At 40.7% G+C, this 27,319-nt stretch overlaps 1 protein-coding gene across 3 annotated transcripts in view; it reads left to right on the top strand.

The window, feature by feature from the left end:
* LOC142104172 (uncharacterized) overlaps positions 1-27,319 on the top strand; it is an 87,438-nt gene that overhangs the window by 43,402 nt on the left and 16,717 nt on the right. For 2 of the 3 annotated variants that reach the window (XM_075188691.1, XM_075188690.1), the window contains exons 5-8: positions 19,322-20,795; positions 23,114-23,145; positions 24,294-24,357; positions 24,522-24,578. In XM_075188691.1, the coding sequence (XP_075044792.1) occupies positions 19,322-20,795; positions 23,114-23,145; positions 24,294-24,357; positions 24,522-24,578 (1,627 nt within the window). Of the gene's footprint in view, positions 1-19,321; positions 20,796-23,113; positions 23,190-24,293; positions 24,358-24,521; positions 24,579-27,319 lie in introns of those variants that run through there. The other variant, XM_075188692.1, reaches the window with a different exon arrangement.

The raw sequence follows: 27,319 nt of genomic DNA, 5'->3' as shown, positions 1-27,319 counted from the left end.
TGATTCATGACACCCTAACTCAAAGAGTGCAGGGTAGCCTTTGCAGTAGCAGATCTATCCAGGTCATCAAACAGGAAGAAGTGTTAACCACTTAGCCACGGTGCTGCCCTAAACCCAGTCCGGCTCAGATGCTCACTATTTAATTTCAAGCTCTGTCAGAGATCATCCAGAAACTTTCTATTAGAATTTCATCCCATGTAAGTTGTTTCTCATTTTCAATCCTCACTGGTTTCTACTCCTGAACCTAAATTGAACCTTCCTTACAGATTCTCTGCTGACCCTATAAAAATTTTAGTGACCATTGCAAATTCTATTCCACTTCTTCTGGATATCCCCTGACTTAGGTCTTTAGTTTGAACCCCCATAGTCTTCAGCTGTCTTCTGTTGATTCATTCTTTGATGTTTTGTGATTTCTGTTTGATGACCTGGACAAATCTGCTACTGCAGAGTTAAGTTATCAGAACCTGTTGTTGTCAAGAGCTTCACCTTTAGTAACCCCCCTTCCCATGGAACCAGATACGTTCACCAGTACTCGGTTGTCCCCAGGACTTAATCTCAAGTAGTGATAAATTAACTCAGGTAGGTGGACACCACAAATGACTTGGCAGTGGGATCCTGAGCAAAGATCTCTATGGCAACACGGATGCAGGATACACCTGGACCAGAAAGAACTGAGCTACAATAGGATATAATGCCAAGCTCCACCAGTACAATAGTTTGGCAGTGTAGAGTAGAGAATGAAGCTGGGGAGCAACAAAGCGCAAGTGAAGGTACCGGAGCAAGATCAAGCTGTCAATCTGGATGGTGAATCATCGCTGACACAAGTGCGTCCGATTGAGCAGACAGCGGGCACCATGATCCTGCGGCTGGGTGGTGGTCTCACAGACAAAAGGCAAAGTCAAACAACAGGCAAAGGGTCGGTCCAGGCAGCAATATACGTAGTCAGGGTAACAAGTGAAAGGTCTATCCAGAAGGGGCATGGCTTAACTGAGCATGGAGTAAGTTGCATAGTGCTTCCTTGCCTACCAAAATCCTGGGTTTTTTTTATGCGGCTTCACACACTGAAATTGAACAGACATGTATTAATTCATCTAAAAGTGCCTTATTATCCTGCTCATATTGGATTTGCGATCAGGTTACATATACTGGAGTCCCGCCTGTAAAAAGATTTCTGGCTACTGTGGAACTCCTTTGGGAGTGATTACCGTCCCCTGTCATATTCAATGGTCTCCAGCTCTGGACTGCCTTCTGATATTACTCACTGAGTGGTATTGTGCAGGTGTAAGGGGTCCGCTGGGGGTGAGAGGGGGGGTGTCCGACCGCCCAAAACGCCAACAAGGGAGAGGGATCCCTGTTCTCGTGTGCAGGGCACTCGTTTTACTGTAAGGGAAATACGGGAGGAACAGCTCCACAAGGTGAGTGCACCACGGGAACAGCCCTCACCGCGGCTATACTCACGGATGCGAGTCTATGATGGCGACTCCCTCTATCCCTTCTGCTCTAGAGGTCCTCGCTCACCGGGGTCTTCTGTAAACCTCGTCTGACAACCAACACCTGTAAAACAGGGGAGAAAAAGCCACACAGAACACTCCCTTCCCCAACACCCCAGATACTCACTCAATCCAGAGGGACCGCTATGTAATGCGCCGTACCTTTAGCTTCCGTGACCGGGATTCTCCTACTCACCCGTCTTCGGTCGTCCGGATCCACTGGCACTCCGTTGCTATGCAGACTTCCGCCCGTGGCCCGAGTCCTGCTGTTAAGCCCACCTTATCCTGGAGCTCAGGACTTTAGGTGCCTTTCCAGACAGATGGAGGGGCTTTGTATGCCACTCATGGTACTTTATTACTTAACTACCAAGGGACCAAGTGCCCCCTACGCTACTCCGGGACCTAGCATACTGCTAGACCTGGCCCGAACGCCCACTATGAACTACAAGGGCCTACTGCCTTGCTAACCATAAGGACCTTCTGTACCTCTAACCGTGAGGACCCAATGTCCTTGTTACACTACAGGGCAGCTGCCCTGCTACTCTGGCAGGAGCCTATCGCTCCCCTCACCCAGAGGCATGTGCCTCTCTCTCTCTACACTGAAGGGCCTGGTGCCCTACTACATTCCAAGGGCCTGGCGCGCTGCTCAACTCCAAGGACTTGGCGCCCTGCTCAACTCAATAGGGCCTGGCACCCTCCTAATGCTCCAGGGCCTGGCGCCTTCCTAACGCTCCAGGGCCTTGTGCCCTCCTAAAGGTCCAAGGCCTTGTGCCCTCCTAAACTCACTATGGGGCCTTGTGCCCTCCTAAACAAACTTTGGGGACTTATGCCCCACTAACTAACTATGGGGCCTCCTGCCCTACTAACTAACTACGGGGCATTCTGCCCCCGTAACTAATATGGGGCCTTATGCCAAAGCAATGCCTACAGTGGCCACCCCTAACTGTGGCACAGGCCTAGTGCCCGGAACATGCCCCCGGTCCTTATGCCCGACCTGAATGAGTATTTTTATACTCACCTGCTCCGCGCAGAAAACTCCGCTTGTTGTGTTTGGGTCCTCCAGATTCTCCAGCCGCCGGCACCTCTCATCATCATCATCAAAATTTATTTATATAGCGCCAGCAAATTCCGTATCGCTTTACAACTGGGAACAAATATTAATAAGATAATACTGGGTGATACATACAGACAGAGAGGTAAGAGAACACTGCTTGCAAGCTTACAATCTATAGGACAATGGGAGTTTGAAACACAAGGGCATGTGCTGCATCATATTGCACAATGGACTAGCTAGAATGCAAAGGTAAAAGTATTGAGTGGGCTGTATGTGTGGCAATGTTGGCCAGAGGGTTGTTGTCTTGTGTTAGCTGTGTAGAGGGTGGTAATAGAGTAATATAGGAAGATTAAGATGGTGGTTGAGGAATATCATAAACTTGTCTGAAGAGGTGGGTTTTCAGAGAACGCTTCAAGGTTTGAAGACTAGAGGAAAGTCTTACTGTGCGAGGGAGGGAATTCCACAAAGTGGGTGCAGCCTCTTCTCTCGTTCAGTGCTCTGCCTCCCACAGTCTTCGTGGCGGGGGTGCTCTTAGCACTTACAAGTAGGGATGTACACTGGCCACTTTTGGTGTCTCGTGTTTTGGATTCGGATTTGCTTGAGGTTTTGGGTTCGGATTTGTTTCGCAAAACACTTGACGAAAGGTTTTGGTTTGGATTTAAGGTTTTGGATTTGGATTTTTTTTGAAAAAAACATAAAAAGTGTTAAAAACAAGTTTTTTGGTTTATTTTCACTCCTACGCTATTATTAACCTCAATAACATTCAATAACAATCAATTCCACTAATTCCCAGTCTATTCTGAACACCTCACACCTCACAATATTGTTTTTAGTCCAAAACGTTTCACCGAGGTAGCTTTCTGGACTGCATAGTGCAGTGGTCCCGGTACACAATTTGGTACCGGGGGCACAATACCTCCACCTTTAAATGGTCTGAATTCCACTGCACAGCTGCCTGCACCTACATCCTCTGCAGCATATACAGGGTGTAGTTCGAGCGTGTCAATACCTCTTGTTTTTGACGATGACAGGTCATTTTCATTAATTTATGATTTGGCAGCAACAGTCAACGTTGTTTAATATCTGATACGCCTCTATCTGGACTGCATAGTGGAGTGGCCCCGGTACCCAATTTGGTACCGGGGCCACAATACCTCCTCCAACTTTCAAGTGTAGTGTTTATAATTTATAAAAACTACAGTAGTTATAGCACGTCAATAACTCTTGTTTTAGACGACCATGGTACAGAGCATTCATCATTGAGATCCCATCAAGTATGTGAAAGACAGACAGGGTCGAAGTGTTATTTGTTGACTTTGTTAACCAAAAAATTGTCGCTGTTGCAAATATTCGTGCAATGAAGAGTGACTTTTACTATTAAAGGCTCAAGCTTTCAAGTGTAGTGTTTCTAACTTATAAACACTACAGTAGTTCAAGCACGTCAATACCTCTTGTTTTTGATTATGACAGGGCATTTTACTTTTGATTTAATTTGTTGAATTTGTTTTAATTTGTTTTACTTTGTGCTCATGGCAAACGACTGTTGAATGGTCACATAATGGCAATAAAAGAGTTGCAAGATGGAATTGTCCTTGGGCCCTCCCACCCACCCTTATGTTGTTGAAATAGGACATGCACACTTTAACAAACCAATCATTTCAGCGACAGGGCCTACTAAACAACTGTGGCTGAAATGATTGGTTTGTTTGGGCCCCCACACCAAAAAAGCTATTCATCTCTCCCTGTACAGACTAAACAGGCTCTACTGAGGCAAGATGTCGTCCTCATCCTCAACCTCTGATTCCTCTCCCCCTACAGTGTGTACTTCCTCCTCCTCACACATTATCAATTCGTCCCCGCTGGACTCCACAACCACAGGTCCCTCTGTACTATCTGGAGGGCAGTGCTGTACTTGATTGAGGAATTGATAATTCATTTTTATGAACATCATTTTTTCAACGTTCTGAGGAAGCAACCTCCTTCGCCGCTCACTGACCAGGTTCCACGCTGCACTAAAAACACTTTCCGAGTACACACTGGAGGGGGACAACTCAGGTAAAATAGAGCCAGTTTGTACAGGGGCTTCCAAACTGGCTTTTTTTCCTGCCAGTAACAATATGGACTGTCTGACATGTCTATTTGGATGGTGTCAGCAAAATAATCCTCCACCATTTTTTCTGAATCAGCTAACTTTGTAATAGCAGTACCACTTGACTTATACTGCTGAATCAGTGAACTTTGTAATAGCAGTACCACTAGACTTATACTGCTGAATCAGTGAACTTTGTAATATATCAGTACCACTTAACTTATACTGCTGAATCAGTGAACTTTGTAATATAGCAGTACCACTGGACTTATACTGCTGAATCAGTGAACTTTGTAATATATCAGTACCACTGGACTTATACTGCTGAATCAGTGAACTTTGTAATATATCAGTACCACTGGACTTATACTGCTGAATCAGTGAACTTTGTAATATATCAGTACCACTGGACTTATACTGCTGAATCAGTGAACTTTGTAATATATCAGTACCACTGGACTTATACTGCTGAATCAGTGAACTTTGTAATATAGCAGTACCACTGGACTTATACTGCAGAATCAGTGAACTTTGTAATATAGCAGTACCAATGGACTTATACTGCAGGATTGTTTTGGGATATTTTTTTTTTTTTTTTTTATAATTACTTTTTTTGTAATTTTTTTTATAACTTTTTTTTAAATTTTTTATAATTTGGGAATAATGGGGAAATAACAATGCCCTTAGAAGGACAGAGCACAGGACATAGCACCACTAGACTGAACAGGACACAGCACAGGACCCAGCAGCACCACTGAACTCAGAAGGACAGAGCACAGGACACAGCACCACTGGACTGAACAGGACACAGCACAGGACCCAGCAGCACCACTGAACTCAGAAGGACAGAGCACAGGACACAGCACCACTGGACTGAACAGGACACAGCACAGGACCCAGCAGCACCACTGAACTCAGAAGGACAGAGCACAGGACACAGCACCACTGGACTGAGCAGAACACAGCACAGCACAGAACTGAACAGCACATCACAGCACAGAACTGAACAGCACAGGACAGCACAGCACGAGATATAGCAGGACAGAGGACCACCTAACACAACCTCCCTCTACCCTGATCAATGCCCGAGTGAAGATGGCGGCGACGAGCGGGGAATTTATAGGATCCGAGTATCGCGAGATCCGACAGTGGGATTATGACTCAGAGCCTCGCTTTCAGTTTTGCAATTGGCGGGAATACCCAGATCTGTCTCGGATCCGGCTCGGATCCGCAACGTTCGGGTGGGCTCGGATTTCAGAAATCCGAATGCGCTCATCTCTACTTACAAGGGCTCCCCGCCGATGCTCATTGCGCCAGCTCCTTCTCCGGCGTCTTAGCGTGGCAGGGTAGCTCATAGCCCTTACAAGGGCTCCCTGCCACATCCGCCAACGAACTTCCCAGATAGCGGCACCCAGCAGCTTATAAAGCCGCGTTCAAAAAAGTTCAAATGGCCAGAGGCGAGCCAGCTACTGACTGGACAGCAGCGGGAAGTGAGCCCTGATTGGCTCACTTGCCCACTGCCAGCGGGAAATGCAGGAAAAGAGGAGGAATGCTGACCGCTGGAACGGTCTGCAGCTTTCCTCTTCTTCTTTCTTTGCCCTCTTCACGGGGAGCTGATCCACTGGGGCACTGGCTATCTTGAGTCTGTTCCTCTACTTGAACCTCCTAATTTCTGCCCTCCCTCCATTCCCGATACTTTACATCCTCTGAGGTGAGAAGTGGCCATCTTGTTTTATGGCTAGAGCGGAGGAATCTATTTAAGATGAAGTCTGTCCCCTAGAGATATGGTGCTCCGTTATTAATCTAATTTGGTACACTCGAATCAGCTTGCTAGAGTCCTAGATTAATAATTTATTACGGTCCTAACCCCACATCTCTCCTTACACTATCTTCTCCCAACACAAATACAGACTGAGGACAGTAACTCTTGACATACAGAGACCCAGAATTCATTACCATCTATTATACTGCTGCTGACAACATCCTGTGACTGACTGGGCTCCTTCAGTGAGACTGAGGTATAGAGGAGGACTCCCCCATTCATATTTTACCTGAACTTTATGTCTAGTCTATAAGGCTGATTGACTGAGATACTGATTATACTGTTTTGAAACTCTCTGAATGGGAATACTATCATCTCTCTAGCAGTACATAACAGACCATCACGTTACTATCAGCCATCTGAGATTACAGTTGGAGACTGCATTTGGATTGTTTGTACGCTCCTTAGAGACATGGTTATGGATAGGTATTATTATTAATTATAAGATCTGTGTGAGTCTGCTGATTAAGTTACTCTCAGACATTCATATAATGACTATTTATTATTCCATCTCTCTGTGAGTTCCTCTGGGCTGTGGGTGAGGAACTGTGCCTTACTAAAGAGAAGTCCAGAGTCCAGTTTATTCTCTGGGCTTGGAGTAAAGTGCTGAGCTGCCACCTAGTGGTGCTGCTACTACAACTGAAATGCTGAAATATCTGCTCTGTTTTCTCTCACCTTGTTTTTGAATTGACACTGTGCAGTTACTGGACAATAAACCTTACATTAAAGTAATACATATTGAAAATAAACCTACATTTCTACTTTTTCATATATTTGTAAGCTTCTATGAACCCAGGGTAGGGAGTTGTGCTACCATCTAATAGTACTGCTACGACAACTGACTGGATGAAATATTTACTCTATTTTATCTCATCACTATCTTGCTTGCTCTGCGTCACTCTATACCAGTGTTTCCCAACCCTAGTCCTCACGTACCCCTAGTGAAATAATTAGTACCACCTGTGGATCTTTCAAAATGTGTCTATCAGTAATGATGACACCTATGCTCCAGCAAGGAGATAGGGAAAACATGCACTGTTGGGGGTACTTGAGGACTAGTGTTGGGAAACACTGCTCTATACAATATTGATGGACATAAGCCTTCTTACACTTAAGAGATACATATTTGAAATATAATCTGAACTTTTGCTTTTCCATATATTTGTAAGCTCCTATGGGCTCAAAGTGAGGAGCTGTACTACAAACTGGTGGTACTGCAATTGCTGGGCTGATATCTCTACTTTATTCCCTCTACTTTGGGAATTACTACCCTTTACTCTACATCTTCTGGAGTAGACATCAGTGGCCTTATCCTTTATATTCTACTTCCCTCCTCTCATATTTCCCAAAATGGGAAAGCCAAATACTGCTACTACTGCACCCAAACTTGAAAAATATGCCAATGGCTCTTCTGAAACCGGTTCTGTGGAATCTACAGGTATTAGGAAATTATATTCGCCAGCCCCAGTCTCATCGTCACCCCCAGCAGAAAACTCTTCATCCGTTCAACAGGTTCTTCAGGCTGTTAGCTCCTCAGAAAAGAGACTTACTGACCGTATTGGTGAGGTACAGGTGAACCTATCCCTTATTCTTCAAGATATGCAAAAGATGCGGGAACGAGTAAGGGAGGCGGAACAATGCATATCTGTGTTGGAATATACTACTGCACCCATTCGAGTAGATATAGCGAAGCTGACTACTGAAGTTAATCACTGCAAGCAAAAAGTGTCAGACCTTGAAGGGTGCCTATGCCGCAACAATTTACGCTTTGTGGACCTACCTGAGAGAGTGGAGGGCTCTGATCCAGAGGTTTTTCTGGAGCCCTGGTTAATAACGCCTTTTGGCAAGGACACCTTCACTACACAATTTGCAATTGAAAGGGCTCATCGCCTTTCCCCACAACCCCCTTCAACCTCAGGCTACGGCCCGCTAATTCATAGCCAAGATGTTACATTATCGGGACAGAGATACTGTACTTCGTTTGGCCCAAACAAAGGGCCCTCTGAAATACAACAACCACATTGTCTCGGTCTTTCCTGATTTTACCGTCGGGGATCAGAAGAGCAGAGCCCAATTTGCACAGGTGAAGCGTAGACTCCGGGACCTCCAGTTGCCCTATGTAATGCTGTTCCCTGTGAGTGGTGGCAGATGGTTGCACGCATTTCTTCTCTACCTAGCAAGAGGCCTCGGACTGGCTGGATGGCAGACCTCGGATGGCCCATGGGTGAGATGACGAACTCTAGCTAGTTTCACTGTTTGCTATTGCAATATAATGCAAGCTTTCTATCCGAGAAAATGAACTGACTGTTATATTTCTATGCAATGTTAGATTTATACAAATGTTTACTTTTCAGTGTGAGAAGATAATATGTTGGAGAGCCCCTTGCTACAAGTTAGAAGAAGATAGCTCTTGGTTAATTAGTTAGGTTAAGTAAGGGTTGGTTATGGGATTAAATGTATCTCTGCTTTTTGTTAGGTATACGGTGTAGGGGAGGAATGGGTTAGGGATTAGAGTGTTAGACACAATTGTAATGTTTCTATTTATAACTATGCTGCATTCTGATTTTTGGAATACACAAATGTCGTTGACATGCTCTTTATTTCTGCAGCGCACAGTTTTTGAATGTCTTATTTCTCCACCATGTATTTTCTTGAGATACATTAGTTATAACAATTTTATTTGCTATATATGTCCAATTGTATTCTATGCTGGTTACTCCCTCCTCATTTTTACATCATGACCCATGAGTTTGAGTGGAGTAGGAGTTGAGGGACTGAGATTCCTTTCATGGAACGTAAGGAAACCTTTGCATTCTAGCAGGACAAATATTCAATATGATGTAGCATTTACCCTTGTGTATGAAACCATTGTTCCATAGATTGTAAGCTTGCAAGCAGGGCCTTCCTATCTCTCTGTAGGTATCTATTACCCGGTATTGGTTTATCACTATTTGTTCCCAATTGTAAAGCGCTACGGAATCTGCTGGTGCTATATAAATAAATGATGATGATGATGATGATGATGAAGGGATCTTAATGATCCTATAAAAAGGTCCTTGGTTCTTGCACAACTGAAAAAATATAATCCTGATATAGCGCGTTTGGTGGGGACTCACCTGGTGGGGGGCCGAATTCTGGCCCTTAAGTAGTTATGGGTTTGCTGGGCCTGACATTCAGTTCACTCGACACATTCGGGGGGTTATCAGTACTAGTGAGAAGAAATTTGCGGTTTGTGCTAGAGCAGGTACAATTAGACGCTTATGGTCGCTATGTATTTCTTCAAGTCCTGTTAGATAACTCCCTATTTACATTATTGGGCATCTATGTCCCTCGTACTTTCAGTTCTCAAGTACTCAAACAAGCCTCCAAGTTTATTACAATCTCCCTGCACGCTCCGGTGGTGTGTATGGGAGAATTTAACGCAGTCATGGATGCTGACAGGTGGAGGGAGATACCTTAGAGCCGTGGTCCATCCCTTTTTTGCTAGATTAATAATGGATATGGGTTTGGTGGATATATGAAGGGTTCGCTTCCCCTCCCATCAGACTTTTCTTGTAATTCCTCCTCCCATAATATATTCTCCTGTATAGATTTAACTTTGATTTCTAGTAGACTAGCCCCAGTATTTACAAAGGTCAGCTATCTCCCTAGGGGAATATACGACCATTCCCCTGTACTGTTTGTCATTGCCCTTGCCCCACGTACTGGAACTCATTTCTGGAAGTTAAACCTGTTTTGGCTTACTTTGATGGGGAAGGCTAGTGACCTGATAACAGATTGTGAGGTGTTCTTTTCTATGAATGCCTTGACAGCAAGACCACCTATGGTATGGGATACTTTTAAAGCCTTTCTTCGGGGTACCCTGATCAACCAGGTAGATTTTTAGGGAGGAATAATCAAAGTTGGAACTAGAATACCATGATTTAGAGCAGGTTATCTTTCCACACTTATATCTGAAGACCGACTGATCTGGCTCCATGCACAGAAGGCATGGACTGATCATTTGATGGACAAGTCCTTCTGCCGGTTTGTCTTCTCCAGACACACTATATATGCGCAGAGTGACAAAAATGGTAGTCTTATGGCTTATTTGGCTGGGACTGAGCTGCAAAATAACACAATCTATGCTATTACTGACTGGTCGGGTGACACTCACTATCAAGCGGAACGGATAGCTATTGTATTTCGAGCTTACTATTCTGATATGTACACCTCCAGGGTGGAGTATTCTGTACCTCAATTATATGATAACCTGACCAAAATAGATCTCCCTAGACTATCTACAAAGGGCGTGGAATGTCTTGTAGCCCCTATAAAGGTAAAGGAGCTTGAGGCAGCAATAGCATCCTTCCCTAGCAGTAAGGGTGTCGATGGCCTGCCTATGGAGCTTCACAAAAAATTTAGTGGTTTCTTTATACCTACTCTTCTTATTCAAAACAACAAATTTTTAAAGACGGCTATCTTACCACCATCCATATCCGAGGCATTAATAGTTCTTATCCCCAAAAAGGGTAAGGACCTGTTGTTACCAGATTCTTATCGGACAATTTCCCTTCTCATGACTGATGTAAAAATCCTTACCAAAGTCCTTGTTATGCACCTGAACACGGTCGTCTCCCAGCTGATTCACCCAGACCAGAAAGTCATTATGTCTGGAAATCAATAACTATCATCCTTAGGCGTTCATTTAAACACTTACAGATGCCAGAGGGGCATAGAGGTGGGGCAGTGGTGATGTCTTTGGATGCCGCTAAGGCCTTAGATTCCGTGGAGTGGGAATAATTATGGGCGGCTGTGTATAGATTTGAAATTAACCCTAATTTTCTATCCTGTGTCCGGTTGCTTTACTCGGCACCGACGGACAAAATTAGTGTTAATAGCCATGTTACCTCTTCCTTTGATTTCGGCAGGGGCACACGACAAGTATGTCCTCTCTCTCCGACTCTGTTATTGAGCGACTGGCTTGTTTAATACGAACCCATCCTGCTATCTGTGGACTCAGAGTCGGGGATGAGGTTGACAAAATTGCATTATATGCCGATGATATGCTCCTGTTCCTTAAAGATTCAGACACGTCCCTGACCACACTTTATGCTGGAGGCTGGTGGTTTCTCTGGCCTGAAAATAAACTGGTCTAAGTCTAGTATATTTCCCACCTCTGGGGGGCTACCAATATGTCCTGCTACCTCCCATCCATTCCAATGGAAACTTAAATTTAAATACCCAGAGACATAGGTCACAAATTCGGTTACTGATTACACACCACTAAATTTTGACTTCTTGATTAATTATATTTGGGCCAAGAATTGCCCCTGCCCGTCTCTCGCAGAGCTAATCTCATAAAGATGATACTCCAGCCGAAATTCCTATACCCGCTACACCACTCCCCTGTTTATCTCCCGAAATGGCTTTTTTCCAAGATCAACACATTCCTGTCCTCTCTGGTCTGGGGGGAACGGAACAGGTGAGAATCAAGTTATCCACTCTGTGTCGTTCTCAGGCCTCTGGGAGACTTGCTCTTCCAGACTTTCAAGCTTACTATTTTGCTACACAATTGGCACATTTGCGGGACTGGTTAGGGGTTTCGACGCCAACCACCATTGTTAGTTATCTGGCTAGATGGACAGGTTTTGAAAGACCACTTATTCAAGTCTTGTTAGGTACCCATATTTCAAGAACTGTTCCACCTCTACTTAGACAAGCCTTATTTCTATGGAATACGCTACAAAACAAGCTAGGTGTTGTTGGTATGGACCCTAACACCCCACTCTGAGTTAATTGCGCGCTTCCTGGGTACTAAAATATCCTATTTAATATTGGGGGTACAAATATTTTGTATCTAATACCATGGGGCACAGTCTTTTATTTTTTAATACGAGGGGCAATAGCATTTTATTATTCATTGCAAAAAGGGCACAAAATGACCGGTGATGTGAGGCAGTTTTTAAATCACAAGAAAAAATACTGTTTAGTAAATGTCATTACATTAGTATATAGTGTACAAATAGGGCAAAGTGACTTTGACATTTACAACTAACACCATCAAGTAATTTCTCCATGCTATCCCTACACTTTCTCAACACAATCCCTATGCTATCATGTGACGTAAGTAAACAAATTTGCTACACTTGATGTGCTCGACTCAACACATACACGCAAATACACTTTATTTGTGTGCATCTTTACCCTGTGTAAATCCTGAGTGGATATGAATCCAACTCTAAATGAGCCACATAGGGGCATATTCAATTGTTGGAGATACTCGGAAAAGTAACGCGGCGTGCACACTATTATCGTCATTACAGTAATAGTGCGCGTAATTACCGTTATTACGGTACCTTTAACGCTGGATTTCAGCTTGCAGCTCAGGGAGCTATGAGCTGAAATCCGGCTTAGAATTACGGTAATAACAGTAATATTTTTAACGCCACAGGAAACGCCAACAATTGAACATGCCCCATAGTGTCTGACACAGAATCACAATTTAATTCAAAGTTTTAGAGAGTGTTCTGGAAATTATTGGGAAGTAACTTATCCTTTTCCTCCTCATACAACATAAAAGCAACCATCAGACAGTAATGACTAATTAATCCTTAGAATAATTTTTAAGATGTTACAATTCTGATCATATTTATTGACAGAGTTCACTGACAATAACTAATTTAATTCCTCTACTGAAAATTCTTGTGTATGGTAAAGATTTTAAATCTTCTTAATTTTCCTCTCTGTCTTCTGATGTACTGAGAATAATTTTCTAGTTGAGCTAATATCATAAATCTCGAAAGAGGTACAAGTAAAGTGAATTCATGCATCTGCAAAACGTAAGTGCATCTTAAGGTTTGCACCAAATTTTATGCACTCATTAAAGTGAAAGTGTATATAAAGTCCAAGCCTGTCGTTACTCAGTTGCATATTATGGTTTTCACTTCCTGACCTGGATTTTATTATCTATTGTGTTATTGTTAGAGATGTTCACTGACCCCTGTGCTTTGGTTTTGGATCTGTATTAACTTTATGTTTAGGTTTTGGTTTTGTTTTTGCCAAACCTGCCCTCACATGTTTTAGTTTTGGTTTTGGTTTTGGATCTGTATTTTAAAAAAAAATAATAATGCTAAGATATGCTAATGTCACATAATTTAGCTATGTTTTAATTCCTACATTATTAAATGTAGGAATAAACTACATGCTACATGAAAAACAGACAGTATTTAACTTATGTGCAAAATAGAAAACTAATTTGCACCCCTTGCATTGCATTGTAACATGGTTTTGTCCAGGAGACTACTTACTTAATTTTTTTCACTTACCGTAACTTTCCTTAATGAATCAGGCCCATTGACAGTAATATTAGGACAACAATTGAAATGTAGACAGTATATATTAGGTTGACGATTCAAATGTAGAGAGTATTTTCCCTAACTCTAACCCTGTCCCTGTCACTATCCATGTCTTTATCCCTATCCCTGTCCCTGTCCCTAGACCATTCCCTATCCCTGTCCCTAGACATGTCCGCAGACAAGTCCCTATCCCTTAATCCCTTAACCATATCCATAGCCCTCTAATAATGTTCACATTTGAATAGTCTACTTAATCATACTGTCCACCATGTGAATTGGCGACCTAATAATTCTGTTGACACCTGAATTGTCGACTGTTACACAAGCTGATAGATCAAGGCATGTCAAACAGTGCAAGATGGAATTGTCCTTGGAAATATTTTAAAATGGACAGTACAGTTTAACAAACCAAGCACTTCAGCAACAAGCACTGCCACTTTTGTGGCTGAAGTGCTTGCTACCACTAAGTTGGTTGTGTGGGCAAAACAGGGAATGTGATGGAATTCATCCCGCTGTAATGCTCTCACAATATTGGTGGCCTTATCAGAAATCACATATCGTGGGGAGAGTCCAAGTGGGATAAGCCGTGTTGCAATGACATCCCTTAGTTTTTCAAACAGGTTGTCAGCGGTATGCCTCTTAGTGAAGCCGGTGATACACAGAGTAGACTGCCTCTGAAACATCTGGACTTGTTTGGTAGATGCTGCTGCTGTTCCTGCTGCTGAAGGCGGTTCCCCAACCCAGTGGGCTGTCACAGTCAAATAATCTTTAATTTGCCTAGTTCCGCTTGTCCATATATCTGTGGTTAAGTGTACAGTGGGTAGAATGGAATTTTGTAGGCCAATAATTACATTTTTTCTAATCTTCTGGTACAGGTGAGGAATTGCTTGTCTAGAGTAATGGTGTTGAGATGGAATTTGGTAACGGGGATACAGGACCTCAATTAACTACCTAAAACCAGCTGCCATACTTGTGGATATTGGTCGCAGATCTAATACTAGCACAGTCGTCATTGGCGCCTGTGATCCACTTTGAGACTGGGTGACAGCTGTCATACTTGCTTCCTCTTGCAAAGGATTGTTTAACAGTCAATTATTGTAAACTACTAGTAGTCTTTTTTTGGTCTGCTTCTGGAATGAAGATCCACCGCCAGCAGCAGCAGCGAAGCAGCAGGCCTAAAGTTCAAGAATTCTTCAGACGAATCCTGGATAGGGGAGGAGTCATCTAGCTTTAGGAACTTGGATGCAAGACTAACTCCGATCACTAGTGAGGATATTGATGAGGAAGGTGTTGTCGGTGTAGATTGCAGATGCTGGGATCTAGCTAAGAGAACAGAGCTAGAAGATGCTGGACTGCTTGTTGTTATTTTTTTAGCATCTCTGATTTTCCCAAAAGCTTCCCATGGACTCTCTTCAAATGGCGTAACATGGATGAGGTTACTAGATCGTTAAGATCCCTACCTCTACTGACTGTGGCTTTACAAACGCTACAAATGGTTATACAACTGTTGTCAGGATTGGGGTAGAAATAATTCCACACATAAGAGGTGAATTTTTTGGTCTTATACCCAGACATGACAATGGCCTTCTTCATATCACTGGCAAGAAATATTTGTACTCATGCAAGACTTACACAAACAACATCATCATCAACATCCTCATTAACGCTGTCGCCAGCTGCACAAATATCCCCCTGATCCTGTTGCAAATCCAAAGCGGCATCCTCAGTTACAATATGACCAGCTACAATTGGGCTGCTCATCCATGCATTTTCAGAAATGGTGAAAGGAGGCTTCTTTATGAGCACAGTATCAGAAAGGTCAAGCTTAGACATAGCACTAGTAGATAGACTCCCAGGGGTTTTTGTAGGTTACGACAGACAGTTTATTTTACTGCCTTACTGTTTTTTTCCAGCTCGGCTTTTGCAAATGGAATTTTTCTGTGTGAGCAATGGCACTGTACAATGGCACTGGAGACAAGAGAGTAACAAGAACACTGCTACCCCTTCTGTTTCTGTGTGAGCAATGGCACAGAGCAATGCCACTGGAGACTGGCAAGAGAACTGCCACCCCTCCTGTTTCTGTGTGAGCAATGGCACAGAGCAATGGCACTGGATACTGGAGATGCTCACTGACCCCCGTGTTTTGGTTTTGGTTTTGGCTTTGCCAAACCTCCCTTGCGTGTTTTGGTTTGGTTTAGGTTTTGTTTGGTTTTGTTTTGCAATTTTGTTTAAAAATCAATGTTTTTGGACATAAAATAACCGAATTTAGTGCTCCGCCTGTTTCTTGGATAAGTAATATAATTGTAAAGCTAATAAATTATGAAAAAACAGTTTAATTCCTGGTAGGCCGTCGTTAATTCTACACACAAACCAGATTGTCTTCCTCTCCATCTTTGCATATTGGCAATGCAGCCATCGCCTTTGGGTGTATATTACACCCTACACTTATAGTTAAATATCTAAAGAAATGGAAAAAGGCAGTTTGGTTTCTGTCTCTCTAGGCCCCCCTGCACTTGTAGAAAATACTAAAAAATTCAGCCGTTATAGACTGTACAATATAAATTGAAATGGACAAAGGCAGTTTGGTATCTGTCTGCATCAGACCCACTCTCCACTAGGAGTAACACAGAAAACTATTCAGCCGTTATAGACTCTAGAATATTAATAGAAATTGAGAAAGGCAATTTGGTATCTGTCTGCATCATCCTCATTAACATCATTATTAGCGCACAAATATCCTCCTCATCCTCTTCTAATTCCAAAGTGGCATCCTCAATTTGTGTATCACCGGCTACACTCGGGCTGTTCAGGCACACATCAGCAGAACTGCTAAAAGGGCCCTTCTTTATGGGTACACAAACAGAATGCTCACGATTAGACATACCACTGGTGGATGGACTCTCCACAGGGATTGGTGTCATTTCTGATTCAGAGCATATATTATCCTCTAATGCCTTACTTTTTCCTTGCAGCTCGGCTTTCCCGCATAACAGTAGTTGTGCACCATTTTTAGACTCCAAATTACTTGGTCTTGCTTGGTCAGGAGTGACCGTACAAGAAGAAGGTTCAGTAACATTTTTTGATCTGCCACTAATAGAGAAAGGCGAATGCCTCATTCTTTCTTTGCCACTGTGCATGTTGGCAATTTTACTTTTATCGGCACTTATCGGCACTTAACTTTTCCTCAGTTACTCTTCTTTTTCGCTTCAACACGGTAAAAAAAATTTTGAGTGTGTGTTTTTTTCCCTGATTTAAAAAAGACTATGTACTTTTACATAGGTTTTACCAGATGACGTACTGGGAACACTACCATCAGGACTAGTGCCAGCACCTACTTGCTGATTCTGCTCATATGTGGGCTGCTTTGAATCCATTTTAATGAGCCCAAAGCACTTGTAGTGCAAATTTTTTTATATATACTGCTGCTAAATATGACTTTTGGCAGCGAGAAAAATTATTGTTTCACACTGGGGAATATGGGACACCCCAAAGCACTTGTAGTGCAAAAAAATTTATAAATACTGCTGCTAAATATGACTTTTGACAGCCAGAAAAATTTGTGTTTCACACTGAGATATATGGGACACCCCAAAGCACTTGTAGTGCAAAATAAAAATGCCTCCTCTGTCCTCCTCTCTTCCTGCTCTAACAATTGCTAATAGAATTGGTAATAATAATAGAATTGAATAGATTAGAATTGAAATAATAATACAAAGAATAAGGTGTACAATTATTGCTCTGTCCCTGCTCTAATACAGCCTGTGACCTAACCTTGCTCTCTCCCTCTGTCAAATGGTGACGGATTGCTTTGTAGGCGTGTATTTATGCTTTTCAAATATCGGGAGAACCGAGCTCTGAGATTCGACTACGTCATGATGACGTTTTGCCTTGATTTCGATTCCGAACGGGCGGGAGAGTACCGAGCCTGCTTGGCTCGGTACTCGGATAGGCGAAGTTCGGGTGGGTTCGGTTCTCGGGGAACCGAGCCCGTCCATCTCTACTGGATACTGACAAGAACACTGCTACCCCTCCTGTTTCTGTGTGAGCAATGGCACAGAGCATTGTCACTGGAGACTGCAAAGAATGTTATAACCCCTCCTGTGTCTGTCTGAGAAATGGTGTTGGATCTCCAGGAAAGGAGGTAATTATGGAATTCAAATTTCGATTTAATTTCCAAGGGTGCGGGAAAGTACAGAGCAAGCTCGGCTTGGTACTCGGATTTGGGATATCATCATCATCATCATCATTTATTTATATAGCGCCAGCAAATTCTGTAGCGCTTTACAATTGGGAACAAACATTGATAAGACAATACTGGGTAATACATACAGACATATTTTGGGGTGCTCAGTTTTCAGAAACCGAGCCTGAGCATCCCTAGTTATTGTTACTGACTTGTCCTTTACTTTGTTTCATAGAATCATTTTTTGCTGCCTGCCTTGATGATAGTGTCTGTTTTAACTTTAATATTTAGCATGCTTATTTTGTACCGCTTTTGCCTGTTTGTGTATGATGCATCCTGATCTCTCTCATCCTTGTTGCACTATACTGGACTATAGCACAGAGCTGTCTTAATACATGGGCACGCTGGGCAGTTGCCTGGAGGCCCCACGAGCATAGAGGCCCTATAGGATTGACAAATTTTCATTATATTATTCCAGGAGATTTATTCAGAAGCTTCAAACCCTCTTTATTAAAATATTTAGGTGGAAAAATCCCCTCAGAAATTTTACAAATGTCTGTGTTGAACACTTGATTAATAATAAATAATTCATAGTAATTTCACACTGTGCCATCTCTGTCTGTATTATTTACCAACTGAGTACCATTTTTATGTTTAATTTCTTGTTTTTCAACTTCAAGGCTCATGTTATATTGTCCAAATGTTTATGTGGATTAATCTCTGCTTAATTTTATCAATAATTTAGATTTTTATTCCTGTGAGTGGTTGTGTAGGTTGGACCCCAGTGCACTGCTTTGCCCCGGGGCCTATAATGCTGTTAAGATGGCCCTGCTATAGCTATGTGCCCAAAACCTGGGGGAGACCAGGTCCTACTGAATTTAATCTCTTTGAGAAAGGGGACTGCTAATGGTTAAGTCCACGACTGGCTAATGTGGCTGTCCAACAGGTGTTTCTGGTGACTATTATAGACAATTTGCAGTAAACATACATTGTTAAAAATGTCAACACTTTTTCAGAAAAGTTAAAATATTTTCTATAATGCAGTATAAAGTGATTACAGTTCAGAGCCATGTAATATTAGACAGAACTTAACTAGGAAAAACATATACAATAGAGTTAAATAAAAATACAATGAACTTACTAGTGAATACAAAATAATTTAATATATGGTCCACTGTGATTTTTGATTAAATAAATGGTAACATTAAAGTCCACCCATATAACCATTACCCATGATTTATGCCTGGACTGCTGATATCCTTTACACATTTGGTCTTTACGTTATCAGGAAGCTATTTATTTTCCTTTTTGATAAATTAATAAGATGTCTATTTTATATGTCGCAGGTTTACATGAAGCTGGTTCATCAAGTTTGGAGAGTCATCATAAATCATCTGTGTCTTCCTCCACATCACAATTTCTCCCACAATTATCACCATCTACAAGGCATGATAATAATGAGAATGACCACAAAACAGCAAATAAAACAAGCCAGATAACTGTATTGGAACAGATATATGACAAATCACCAGAAGGAGAAACATATGAGCAGAATATGCTAGTACATCCATTTTTTGAAGGGCAGTCATATAATTCAGAAAATAACTCAGAGAGGCTTGGAATGTTATTCAGCTTGAAAGCCAAAAGTGTTCAAGGATTGATAGATGATGGCAATCAAATAAACAAAAGCTACAAAACAAATGAGAAAGGTGACATGTTTGAGGTATCACTAAACTCTGACCAAGAAGCAAAGATGGGAATCTCTTCGGAAGATGAGAGCATAGATGAAGTAGCAACAGCATTTGTGAAGGACAGAAGGACTACAGAAAGTAATAGCAGATGTTCCTTATTAGTTAATGAACAAAAAAAGAAAGATCAGAACATTGTAAAAGAAGAAGCTAAGAGTGTACTGGGTTCACTTGTAGTAGATCATTTTATTTCAAAGAGATATAGAAAAGAAGGAATGATGAGTTTGGACATAATGGGGCAAGAAAATGAATGCAGCGAAGAGTATAAAAGTCAGAATGAAGAAGAAGGCAAAAAAGAAGAAGGAGAAGGAGAAGAAGAAGAAAAAGGAGAAGGAGAAGAAGAAGAAGAAGAAGAAGATGATCATGATAATGTAGAAGAAAGTACAGAAATGTTAAAAGGAAATGTTAGGTTTACAGACATAAAAACAACAAAAAACAAAATGGCAAATATAGGGGGATTCGTTTTGGAGGAGAAAGAAGTCAGTGAAATTCATGGTGCAGACAGAAAAATTAAAAGCAACAGAGAAGATCAAGAAAACAATGAGAAGACAGGAGCAGAAAGATCAGGACATAAAATTGTCCACATTGCTGTAGTGAGAGAAGGGAATGACAAAAAAGATCATAGAAATGGCATTGATGACAAAGACAGTAGAACATCTAGAAAATCTGAAAGAATAAGTGAGGAAGAGGAAAATGGAAGCGAGATAGTTATTATGGATCGAGGAGTACAAGGAAATGAGGAGCGGTGTAACACTAAGGCCGAGAAAGAAACAATTGTATTATATAAAGAGAAAGATAAGACAGAGTCTAAAACAGAAGAAGAAAATGACAAAATCAGTGAAGGAGAGACAGAAGATAAAACAGATATATCTGAAGGAGAGCAGTCATTTTGTGAATACCAGGATGATGGAGACTGTCTAGATGCTTCAGAGGAAGAAGAAAACACTGACTTCTGGGGCAGCAAGGATGAGGAAACTGAGTCAGAAATGGAAGAGTTGCAGGATCATGTAAGACTGGGACGATCTTGCGAAGAAGACGACTCAAAACAAATCAACATAGACACATCCACAAGGTACATACATTTTTTTGTTAATTGTTCAATATAAGTTAAGTAACTATGTTCATGCAGTGTTCTTTAGTAAAATATGCTGCTTTAGGGACTCTTCACATATAATAATGCTAGGGACGAAGACGATTTCTGTTCAAATCTGAAATCAAAATTTGAAAGAAACTTTCCTGAATACACATGCTGAAACTCTAAATCCAACCACCTCACTTGTGTTATTTTAAAGTTTTTTCTTAAATGCTTATTTATATCTTAAATGCATCACGAGAGTGAGGAGACAATGGCCACGGGTACCAGGAGGGTACCTATTCAGCATTGAGCCAGTACTCTTTAGGTGAAGAACCATTTGCGCTAGCAAGGGGAAACCCATGTAGTTTTATATTTATATTTTAAAAAAAGGATTATGTGGTAAAATGGCTCCTTCCCAGTCTGTTCATACAGGCAAATGCAATTTCACTGGTACTCCACACAACAAAACCACAATATGAAACAGATATTTTACATTGGGATGTAGTTTGAGATTTCTGCCATCAAACCTCAGGTTGATAAATGCTGAGATTTAGATCTGAAAACCACATGCCAGGGATAGCAGTTTTCACACCACAAACAAAACCAGCCCTTAATAAATGCCAGCCTTAACTTATTGTTCTGTGAAACATGAGCAGAAATGCCAAGCACATGAGTCCCACAAGCTTTGGCTATCAGTCAGTCTCGAGCGCATCTGCTCCACTGTGTTAGGTGCTACATCCCACAACCCCACCCACTTTTATTTTTCACACAGTTTTAAAGGGAGAATTTAAACTAAACACCCTGATTGATTCACTTTGCATTCACTATCTTTGTGGCAGATGGATGAGCCCATTACTCTGCAGCTGACACTGTAATCAGTGATCAGCAACTAACAGCCAGGAAAGAATATGCAGAGCAGGAGCTGATCAGTGATGCAGAGAGGAATTACTAGTCCTGCCTCCCGGTCTCAAGATTTTCTTCACCCAATTTCTAGGATTTCTTGAGACTGGGAGAAAGGCGATCGCATATCGCCATTCCACCAACACTTCAGTAGCCTCTAGAGAGTAAAGATAAAATTGCACAGCAGAGGTCACTCATATCTCCCTCTACCAACTGTACTGAATCGGCAGCTGTTGTATCCACTAGATGGCTCCCATCACTCTGATTGCTGAATAGTGTTGGTCATTTTACCTGGCAGGGTCAAAAATAATAAAGAAAAGGTGTGGCTAAGCCAAAGTTTGAATTTTCATATATGAAGCACAGAGGTAAAGTAAAAGTTTCAGTTTTATCCTTTGCTAAATTGTAAAGTAGAATTTATTTTGTTACTTCCTTCTCTATCACAAACATCTGTAGCCACTTCTAGCCATGATTGCTTCTGGTCCTATAACTGCCTTAAACTTTTTATAAAGTATCCAGTATCCCTGTATTTAGGAGAACTAGACAATCACAGTTTGGCATCAGGTTCTGGGAATACATTATTATGTTATAGTTACTAAAAGAAAAAATAATGAAATGTGTTATTTTACCTGTCTTTTTTTTATGTAATGCCCAATACGCTGCCAAAAGAAAATCCCATCTGTTGGTGAAAACAGTGCAGTATGAAAACGTTGTTCTTGGCATTAAATGAGTTCAAATATTTTTTAAAGCTTAGCTAGCTATGCACATATGATTGACATAATACTATGGTAAATACAATAAAACAATACAATAAAATAAGTAAACAAATCATGTTAGAGGTCATGGAGATGAGTCTAATATAGATATCGATACAAGATTCTGCAGCTTTGTCCATTTCCATCATCTGTCTGGGTCCTAATTATATAGATCCATGGGAAATGCCATAGATGAATGATTGATGACTGATGGTGAATGGAACTAAATGGTTTTCCAAAATATGTCTGAGCTATGTATGAATAATTATCTGGTAACTTGTAGCTGATTCATTTTTTAGAATTCTAGCTACAATATGTTGTAGCCAGTATATGACAATATACCTCAGTATTTAAACTGCTAGTTAATAACATAAGCTTTGCAGGTTTCTAAAATTGCTTAAAACACCATGTAATTTCAGAAACTTTAGACTAGGAATACATTGCTTTAGATTATCAATTTGAGTTCAGCTTTAATCTTACTTCCAACATTTCAAATGCTATGGAAGGTCTAACTGAGAGACACACTGTTGCTTGTATTCAACCTCAGTAAAAGCAGAAAAAATGGGTAGATGGTATATAGTGTTAATAATACATTACACAACTAGGAAATTTTATAATATTATATAAATTATTTGTGATAACTGGATCTGATTTTTACTGCAGGAAAGAAGAATCTTCTCATCCTCAGGAACCAGGTGACTAAGAATTGTCTGTATCTCTGCAGGAAGATAAATAATAGGTATATTCACTGGTAGAAATACAGGTATTAGACAAAAATACTCATCTGAATAATAAGCAGCAAATGCAGTGGTATTGACTTTACCGACCAGCATGACAGTGGTGGATAAGGTGGAACAATACAATAAAATACTAGGGTAGGGTACTTACGGCAACGACGCCATCAGCAGATGAGACAGTGAGACAGGAGGCAGAATGTTTTCCCATTGTAAGTCAAGCGCTGGGGCACCCACAATACAGATATTGCTCTATTCCTATCATAGGATACAATTTTCGATGAAGCCAAATTAAAATATTAAATTTGAAATTTTATTCATACACCATCTAATATAACAAATATATGAAAAATCAGAAATATCCTCAATTTGGAATACAAAGCATCACATAAGTTGGTAAGAATGTTTTCCCAAACAACATAAATATGGGACAATCAAATGGAATGAAAACCGTTATTTTAATTGGAAACAATAGTAATTAGCAGCTCCTTTGATATTTTATTTTACTTATTCAGATATTACAATTGCTTTGTTGACCTGCAAATAGATGTATTCATACATACAGAGATAAGATGAATGTCTGCACTTTTTCCTTTGCCTAGATTAACATTTTAGGTTTTGGATTGAACATCTTTAGCACTGAAGCTATCAGATTTTAAGAAACATACACATTCAGCTCTTGACCTATTACAAGAGATCTTTGCATGAACTGAAAGAGGGAGGATTATGATACTGACAGCCAAAGGCAATTTTTAAAGCTGGAATTGCACCCTGCTGGAATTGCACCCCACTTGGCTTTGCTATCAGTAAGAACAGTCATCTAACAGGGAAATAGACATTTTTGCCATTAGATCATATTCAAAAATATCATGTGTTGTTCAGGGCAGAGAGATGAGTAGTGAAATAACAGTGGGCTGAGTGTAACTAGCTAATGTCTTTAGTGAAGTGGAAAAAAAATGTTCAGCATATATAATATAGCATTAGTGGCAAATTACACATTTGATTTGTGGTGCAACCTCATTAATTTACGTTTTTACTTACTCTTTCTTCCTTTTTATATGTCTCTTTATAATGTTTACCTAAATTTTTCTGCCTTCTTTTAATGCCAGACATGACTGCACTGAGTTCTCAGAACCTGGCGGGCAATGAACACACAGACACTGAAAGACAGAGGTATTTTTGTATTTGTAATGCCCTGTGTGTTACGTTCTGCAGTCAGTTCCATGCCTGAGAGCTGGTAATCCCCATGTAATCCCTTTAAAGTGTTAGGAGAAGAACAGCTCACCTTTGCCTTATCTAAGTCTATTAACCCTATCTCTCATCTCTTTCATGTTTAGGACCCTCTGGTTATGCTGCTTGAAAACATGTTCTCTTCCTCCATTTTGTAAAAGCAGGTCATTATTTGTCTGTCCTTGTATGTATATATGTATGTATGTATGTATGTATGTATGTTTTATTCTATATGACTTGGAAAGAGGAGGGAGGTTTTACATAAGTTAAAAGTTGACAAATTGTAGACATCTTTCAGTGTCTTATACATGTGAAGCTATCGAATGTCCTTAGTTTCATCTTTGTGCACTTTGAGCATCTGTCAACAGATTCACATTACTATGTAACAATATGGTTTCAGGAAACTTGACATTACATAGAATACTTTTTATGAGCGCAAGGTTTTTAAGAGAAATATTAAGGGGGGTATTCAATTGTCGGCAGGATTGCCGAAAATCCTGCGGTCCACGCATGATTACCGATATTACGGTAATCGTGCATGGAAAAACCATTAATACGGTAATTTACTCACTGGATTTCAGGGAGCTGCGAGCTGAAATCCAGCAAGAGATTACCGTATTAACGGTAATATTTTTTGAGCGCGGGATTTTCGGCGATCCCGCCAACAATTGAATATGCCCCTAAGTGTTGTATTTCAGTCATAAAGATTTTTTTTGCGTGTGTTTAAACTTTATTTATAGAAACATTATAGCTAGATAAAGATCTAGCAATGTCACAATATAATACATAGATTACAAGGCTTTCCATTTTCAAATGTGTCAATCAAAAAAGAAAAAGAGAACTCAAAAACAAGAAGAAACATATATGGAGAAAGAAGAACTAGAAAGAAGAGTGTAGACAAAGGGCCTGGGGTGAGGTGATATGGAATGATGGAGGGAGGAGGACCACAAACGTCTCACATAACGTCAATGTCCTTGGAGATTGAAGGCATCAACGCCAACATTTTCCAATAAATGTTCAATCATGGGACTCCATCTGCTGTGAACATGTAATCTTTATAACAATCATTGGTCTTGAATTTCAGACAGGAAAACCAGGTGGTGTTAAAATCAGTGAATTTATCAGTGGTAGAAGAGATCAAACCATCCATTGACATATAGTAGTCTATTTGGGTATACCAGTCCTTGAGGAATATAAAAAAAAATAATAAAGTAATATTTTTACTGTAGTCTTATGCATAAATATAATGAGTAACTAACACAGTGTGCAAATAAATTGTTTACATATCTACATTTTAGAAATCATTTTATTTGTAATGAATATTGCATATTTATAGTTCAACAAACTACACTTACATTTTAATACATTCATCATTTGGACTCTATAAAATCGACAAGTGATGTTATGTATGAACTCCTGTAAATAGCATCTGTGTAAACAGTGAGTTCTGATGTCATTACGTCATATACATGTTAACACAAAAAATAATGTGCCTGCAGGCTTGCTTTGTTAGCAGAGGATATATAGCTGGGATGCTCATGATAGCACTGTGAACTTTGGTGCCCGATGCAGTGAAAATACACAGGAGACAATTGGTTTTACCATGAGGTTGATTTGTTATACAGAGCAGGAAGGGAACTTCACACATGCTCAGAAGATCGGTAGTCAGACAGTAATAGACGTCATAAGAATCAGATCTACACACACACAGAGATAACAGAGCATACTAACACCCCCCCCCCCCCCCCCCCTCGTTTGGAACTGTCTGTAGCTATTACAAATTCACATACACACTTCAGAACTTGCCTGACACCGTTCCATCGGTTATAGAGATTTTTAGTCTGGTTATAAGATCAAATGAAACGATATGATGTGCTTTGGAATGATAAAACATGATCATGGGAGCGTACACACTAATGCAATATCGGACCCAACAATCAATTATCATGTGATTGGCACGATAATCGGTTGAAAAACCTGTAGTGCGTACACAAACTTAGTCAGCATGTCTGCAATATTTTCTTCACTTGCATTGTACTTTACATTAATCAAGTTGTTGTCAACTAGGTTCCTGATAAAATGGTGTCAGATTGCTATATGTTTGGACCGACCATGGTGCTTGGTGCTTTGGGATAAAGCGATTGTACCCCTGTTGTTATAAGCAATCTTGACCACAACATTATCATTGACTAAACTCAACACGTGCAAGATTTTTTGAATCTATAGGGCCTCTTTTGCACCTTCCGTTAAAGCCATATATTCTGTCTCAGTTGTAGATAAGACTACAATGGGCTGTTTCCGACTTGCCCAGCTGACAGCTGCATCTGCATTCACAAACATATAGCAAATATAAGACCACCTGTCATCAGATCCCCAATCAGCATCTCAGAATGCCTTAAGCTCTGATTCATTAAGGGAAGTCAAGCAAAAGTAAGCAAATAAGGCAAAACCATGTTGAATTGAAGGGGGGATAAATTTTAAATGTGATGACAGATTTATATTTGGGGTAGGGCATATCCTAGATCAACTTTAAATTTCAGTGTAAAAATAAGCTATAAAGTATTTATCCTGCCTGCTGGTGCAAAATAGAGGAGTCTAACAAGTTTGGTAAACCTGGAGCCAAAGCCGAAGCTCTCCAGAACCTGCCAGAGATAGATATTTAAAAAAAAATTCAATAGAAATTTATAATAAAAGGGATTTTATGGTTTTTCATTGGACAGGAGTGCCTCATAAGCCAACATTAATCATGCGACTAACCTCACATGATACATTTTGTATCTATATGCTTAGTTAGGAGAGCACCCCCTCACGCTATATCATACATATTCTATGTGTAATGAATAGGTGAGATGGTCATTCCCTGGAGCGGACCTTTTTCTTTTCTGTTTTGTGCTTATTAAACTAT

Source organism: Mixophyes fleayi, chromosome 10 (genome assembly GCF_038048845.1).
Source record: "Mixophyes fleayi isolate aMixFle1 chromosome 10, aMixFle1.hap1, whole genome shotgun sequence".
In the NCBI taxonomy this organism is placed as follows: Eukaryota; Metazoa; Chordata; class Amphibia; order Anura; family Limnodynastidae; genus Mixophyes; species Mixophyes fleayi.
The sequence above is the reverse complement of the archived record's forward strand: the minus strand, read 5'-3'. Positions and strand labels throughout refer to the sequence as shown.